Source organism: Echinops telfairi, unplaced genomic scaffold, assembly GCF_000313985.2.
Source record: "Echinops telfairi isolate 266 unplaced genomic scaffold, ASM31398v2 ScPeMD7_443;HRSCAF=831, whole genome shotgun sequence".
Lineage (NCBI taxonomy): Eukaryota > Metazoa > Chordata > Mammalia > Afrosoricida > Tenrecidae > Echinops > Echinops telfairi.
The window spans coordinates 13192876-13198446 of NW_022104341.1; the positions used below are offsets into that span (position 1 = coordinate 13192876).

General features: G+C 30.9%; 1 protein-coding gene across 1 annotated transcript in view; it reads right to left on the reverse strand.

Moving 5' to 3' along the window:
* The window catches only part of RNPC3 (RNA binding region (RNP1, RRM) containing 3), a 27612-nt gene that overhangs the window by 1810 nt on the left and 20231 nt on the right, over positions 1–5571 (reverse strand). Inside the window, 4 exon segments of the mRNA XM_045292022.1 lie at positions 1742–1800; positions 1884–1978; positions 2945–3106; positions 5519–5570. Of these exon segments, the coding sequence (XP_045147957.1) occupies positions 1742–1800; positions 1884–1978; positions 2945–3106; positions 5519–5570 (368 nt within the window).

The window sequence follows — 5571 nt, forward strand, 5'->3', positions numbered from 1 at the left end:
TCAAATAGAAAATAAATGTTTAGAAAATGATGGCAACATAGGTACAAATAACCTTGATACAACTGATGTATGGAATGTTATAAAAGCTATAAGAGCCCCCAATAAAATGATTTTTTTTAAAACTACATAACTAAAAATTGAAAGTCTGGCAAGAATCGGAGAAAACAAGTATAGAATTTCAGAGGAGGAAGGGACCTTACTGATCACCTTGTCAAAATTATCACTTTACAGGCAACACTTAGAGTGACTGATTTACTTTTTCGAGATCACACCAGAGAATGAACTCAGAGACAGAGACAAATAATTTTGAATCCTTGGCAGTTTTTTATAATCCGTATGTACTTATTTTTCAAGATTTTGGGGAGAAAGCTATGTTCAAAAGCCATTAATTCAGATAGTAACTTACATTGAAAGAACTGCCAATAATTAATAAAAGTTTATTTATCACGAGCATATAAACTTTTGTTTAGTATTATATTGAAACCAAAAATATACGAAGATGCTTTCTAAGAAAATTACATGAAAGTCCTCTGGGAAACAATTATTAATTTAGTATTTTAATTTCCATAGTTTAGTGGATAATGAACAATTTCCTCATTTTCTAATTATAGAAAACACTGGAAATCAAAGGAAAGAATGCATATACTCATATGAGGGTTCTTCAAAAACTCTGCGAGACAATGAATTAAAAAGATAAAGGAATTTTTTCACAAAATTTCTGAACCCCTCTAGTCTATATAAGTATGTACACATACGAGTCCTAGTAATGTAGTTGATACATAGTGAGCAGTTTGAACCAACCAGCCACTCTATAAGAAAAAGAGGAGGCTTTCGATTCCATAAAGATTTACTGTCCTGGAAACCTTATGGGGCAGCAGTTCTACTCTGTCCTATTGGGTAACTTACTCTAAGCTGGAATCTACTTGGCAGTGCATTTTATTTGGTTACCCCAACCATGAAAAGTAAAATGAAGGGATAGACGCAGGAACAATTGCTCAAGAGCAGAGATTGGGCCAAAGTGAGCACCAGGTCTATTTCTAGAAATAAACTTTACAATTCATCTACATATTGTTTATGGTTACTTCTATATTATAATGGCACAAGTTAATATTAAAATAGACACCAGAGGTAAGATATAAAAATAATAATAATTTATAATTTATTAAGGGTTCACGAGGGTGGGAGAATGGGAGGGGGTGAGGGAGGGGGTAAAAAGAGGAACTGATACCAAGGGCTCAAGTAAAAGAAAATGTTTTGAAAATGATGATGGCAACATAAGTACAAATGTGCTTGATACAATTGATGTATGAATTGTTACAAGAGCTGTAAGAGCTCCCAATAAAATGATTTATTAAAAAAACAAAAACCAGATACCACATAGCTGGCCAAAAAAAGGAAAAAAATATTGAATTTTTATTATTTGGTCATTTACACAAAAAGTTTGTCAACTAGTGTCATAGATGTCCTAAAGATTAATTACGTATATACTCATGTACAAGCCGAGTTTTTCAGCACATTTTAAATGCAGTCTTTGTTGGTAAAATTAAGTGCCTTGGCTAATATTCAGGTCAGCTTATACTCAAGTATATATGGTATATAACAGAGAGAACCAACATTTACAATTCTGACCTCTAACAGGAAAATGTTAGTGGCTGATAGAGGAGGTTGAGGGAAGGAACTGAAAGGTAAATTTGTAGTAAGTACAAGTAAAACACAATGTGATATTATTACTAACACTTACATTATGCGTTCTGTTTCTGATGAAAAGTCAACATATCTTCCAAAAATAAATTTAAGCTCCTAGGAAATTAAGAAAAATAATAATAAGAAAACCAGGAAAAGAAAAAGTAACACAATAAATCAATTTATACATTTCAACTTACCTTTTCCTGAACATGTTTAGCTAAATTCTTTACATAAATTCTACAGTTGGGTTCACCAGGTTCATAACTTCTGAAAAGCGAATGTGTTTCCATCTCTTATTTAAGAAAATAAAACATAAATTGATTATAAAATTAAGATGCTTAAAAAAACTATTAAGACAAATTAAGCATTATTAAAATGTTAAAATACAGTAATTGAAGTTAGCAATGAAGTCATGCCTCCTACCAAAAATGCCCTATAAAAATGTGAATTATGTTTGGTTTGAGGCTGGGGGTGTGTGTGTGTGCTGGGGATGGGGTATAACTTAAAAAAAAATCTTTAGGCATCCAAAACAATGAAATTTGTCTGATTTAAAAAATCCTTTGAAATGGATTAATGTATTAAAGAGATTGGAGTAAATTAATATTTAACAATCATTTGTATAATTGCTTTTACTGAAATAAAAGTCTCAAGCTACCAGCCTCTGTTATAATCAGAAAGAATGGAGTATTAAAATATACAGTGATTAAACATTTCAGTTAAAAGTGTACCCTGATCATCCCTGTCTCCAACAAAATCTTCCATTTAATATCCTTACTAATTTTCATGACAATTAGATGTTCTCTGAAAAAATGCTAGCTTGGAGTGTATTTCCCATTAAATATATGTCTAGCCAAAATCTGAAATAATTTCCTAAAATGTATTAATATAGCAAAATTCCAATATATAAAAAATGTTAGATAAAAAATCTTGAAGCAGACATGATTAATCATGAAAGCATTTTTAAAATATTAAATAAAAATGTAACCATCTTAGTTGGTGGTCTAGCAACTGTATTTCATCTATTTAAAATATATATGTAAGTTTGGGGAATTAAAACAAAAAAATTTCCCATAAAAATAAAAAGTAAACCAGCATATCGAAAGTAACTCCATTCTAACAAAGTACAACGAGGTAATTAAAAATGTTAACTGGAGACGGTAGTATGTGCCTTAAATTAAGATAACATGAAAGAATGTGTTGCGTTTTTATCTAAAGAAATGTAAAACAGAGTAAATGCTAGATTAGTTCATGAAATTACCTTCTCTTGAAAGTTTGCCCTTTTTCAAATCCTTTCTAGAAATAAATTCAGATGGCATTTCATCAGAATCTTCTTTAGTCTCCTCAATGATGTTCATATTAGGTGTTGGAAAGATTTTCCCAAACCCTACATTAGATGCACCACCTTCAGTGTCAGGTAAATCTACCAATTCAACAGGAACATTAACCATTAAAAATCTCCCTAATGAAAACAGTGTTTCATTTTTTTTAATCAAAATTTTATTTTTAAAGATATCTTTGGTACCAAAATTTTTTGCTGTTTTTCTCAATGCTATAGAATAGTTGTAGCATTTTTCTAAGAAGGCCAAAATAGTAATATTTTAGGTTTTCAGACCACATGGTTTGTCATGACTATTCCTATCTGTCACTGTAGAATATAAGTAACACAGATGATACCTAGAAAGCTCAATGGTTGCTCTGTGGTACCACTTCAAGACTACACAGTAGAGATAAAGTGACTTCAGTTGTTATGACAAGCAGACTATTTGGAAAGTATACACATCATAAAACAACATGCTTCTACCTGGAGTGAATACTAATAACTCATTAAAAAAGAAAAAAGGTCAATCCCAATACTGATCTTTTAAGAAAAAATAGAAAAGCAGCTATTTGTGTATTATAAAAGTTTTTTATTGATTTAGAAGAAATATTTTAAATGACAGACATTCAAAATTAAAATAGCAACATACGCCACAAATTTTATTGTCAGCAAGATTTAAATTTGGGTTTTGAGAGAGGACTGGGAAGAGTATATAATGTCCATAGGAGAGAATATAATGTCCATAGGAATCTAACATATGAGGAGTTAACAAAGCTTGCAAAATATGTATAACATGCTTGCTTTTTATATAAAAATACAGTAAACATTTACTAGAAATAGTTTAGTTATATTACCAAAAAAGGGATCCTGGGATGGCAAAAAGCTATGAAAAGATGTAACTAATATGCTATACTTGGTATTACAGTAATCTCTTCATAATGTAGAAAAACTATTACACAAACTGCACTCCGAGGGCCTGAGGCATCAATAAAACATAAAACACAACTACTACTTTTACTTCAAGATTAGAACTGCACACTGATATAAAATGCCCACCTTTCTTATAGGTAATAAGCCTTTGAGTAAATTCTGTTTCAAAAATTAAAAACTTGTGTCAAAGGGTGACTAGCCACAAGATGAAGACAAACTTCCAAATAAAATGTACTGAAACGAACAGAAGCTTTCCAAAAGGCTATGTACTCTCACTGACCATCAGACACAGGAATTAAAACCACTTATGAGTCCTCACTCACTACATTTGCAATACTTACTAAAAGTCTATCCTATATTCACACAAGTGCTCAGAGATACATACTCTAGTATTTTCTCTAAAGTGAAAAAATCAAAATAACCTCAACATCTAGAGCATGATTAAATAGAAATTGGTTTAACTGAATGATGGGTGTTATGAAATGCTACATAGCCAAATATGGTATATATTTTTCATGTTCAAACTTAGTAAGCTATCTTGACAAGACCAGAAGCTATGGTGGTCTAGTCTAAAGACTTTATATATAATAATTTACTTTCAATAGTAGTTATTGACTAGATGATGAAGACTTAAAATAGAATGTGCTTATATATGTATATAATAAGGTCTGGGAGAATATATACTCACACACAACAAACAGAAAACCTCTAAGTAGCATAATGGGGGGAAGAATGGTGTTTGGAGTATTATTTTTTATGTGTATTATTTACTATTTCTGATATTAAAAATAAAGACTTAAAGAACAAAGAAATGCTAATATCAAATTAATGTCTTAGGATAAGTAGAAAAATAAAGTCCTATAATTTCAGTATATTATCTTTAAGAATAGTATCTTTGGTAAACAATCTTCCATGCTTTTTTGGATTAAAAACCAAATATTTACATGAGATCCATAACTTACTAGTTACTTTGGTTACTTCCTAATCGAGACAACTGTACTAATTAAACCATCAGAAAACACATGAAACAAGCAATGTCAAACTAAGCCAATATAAAAAAATCTTCCATTGTATTTTTTAATGTAAACATCAGGGAAAAGAAATAACAGTAAAATTCACCCTGGAGTTCATGACTAGCAAAAGTAACAATGACAATCTTGTTAATTCAAACCAAACTCACTCCTATTGAGTTGATGCTGACTCGTGACTCTATAGCACAGGGCACAAGTGCCCATGTGGATTTTCCATGACTGTATCTCTTTAATGACAATAGAAAGTCTCATCTTTCTCCCAAGTCTCATCTTTTCCCCCAAGGAGCAGCTGATGGTTTTGAACCACTGATCATGGTTAAGCAATTAGCAGCCCAATACTTAATCGACTCTACCTCCAGGGCTCCTTGACAATCTTATTACCAAGTATCTATCTTAGTTTCTTAATTAATGATATTGAGAAGAAATCTAGTCCATATTTTAAATGAAGATCCATAAACATGTTACAAACTAATCCTAATGGAGAAAAACACAAAAACTAATGGAAAGCAATGTTAACATAATAATAATAATAAAAACCAAGGAATATACTTACCATAATTATGTTGTTCCATTTCTAAATCTTTCTTAGATGTTGATGGCAGGCCA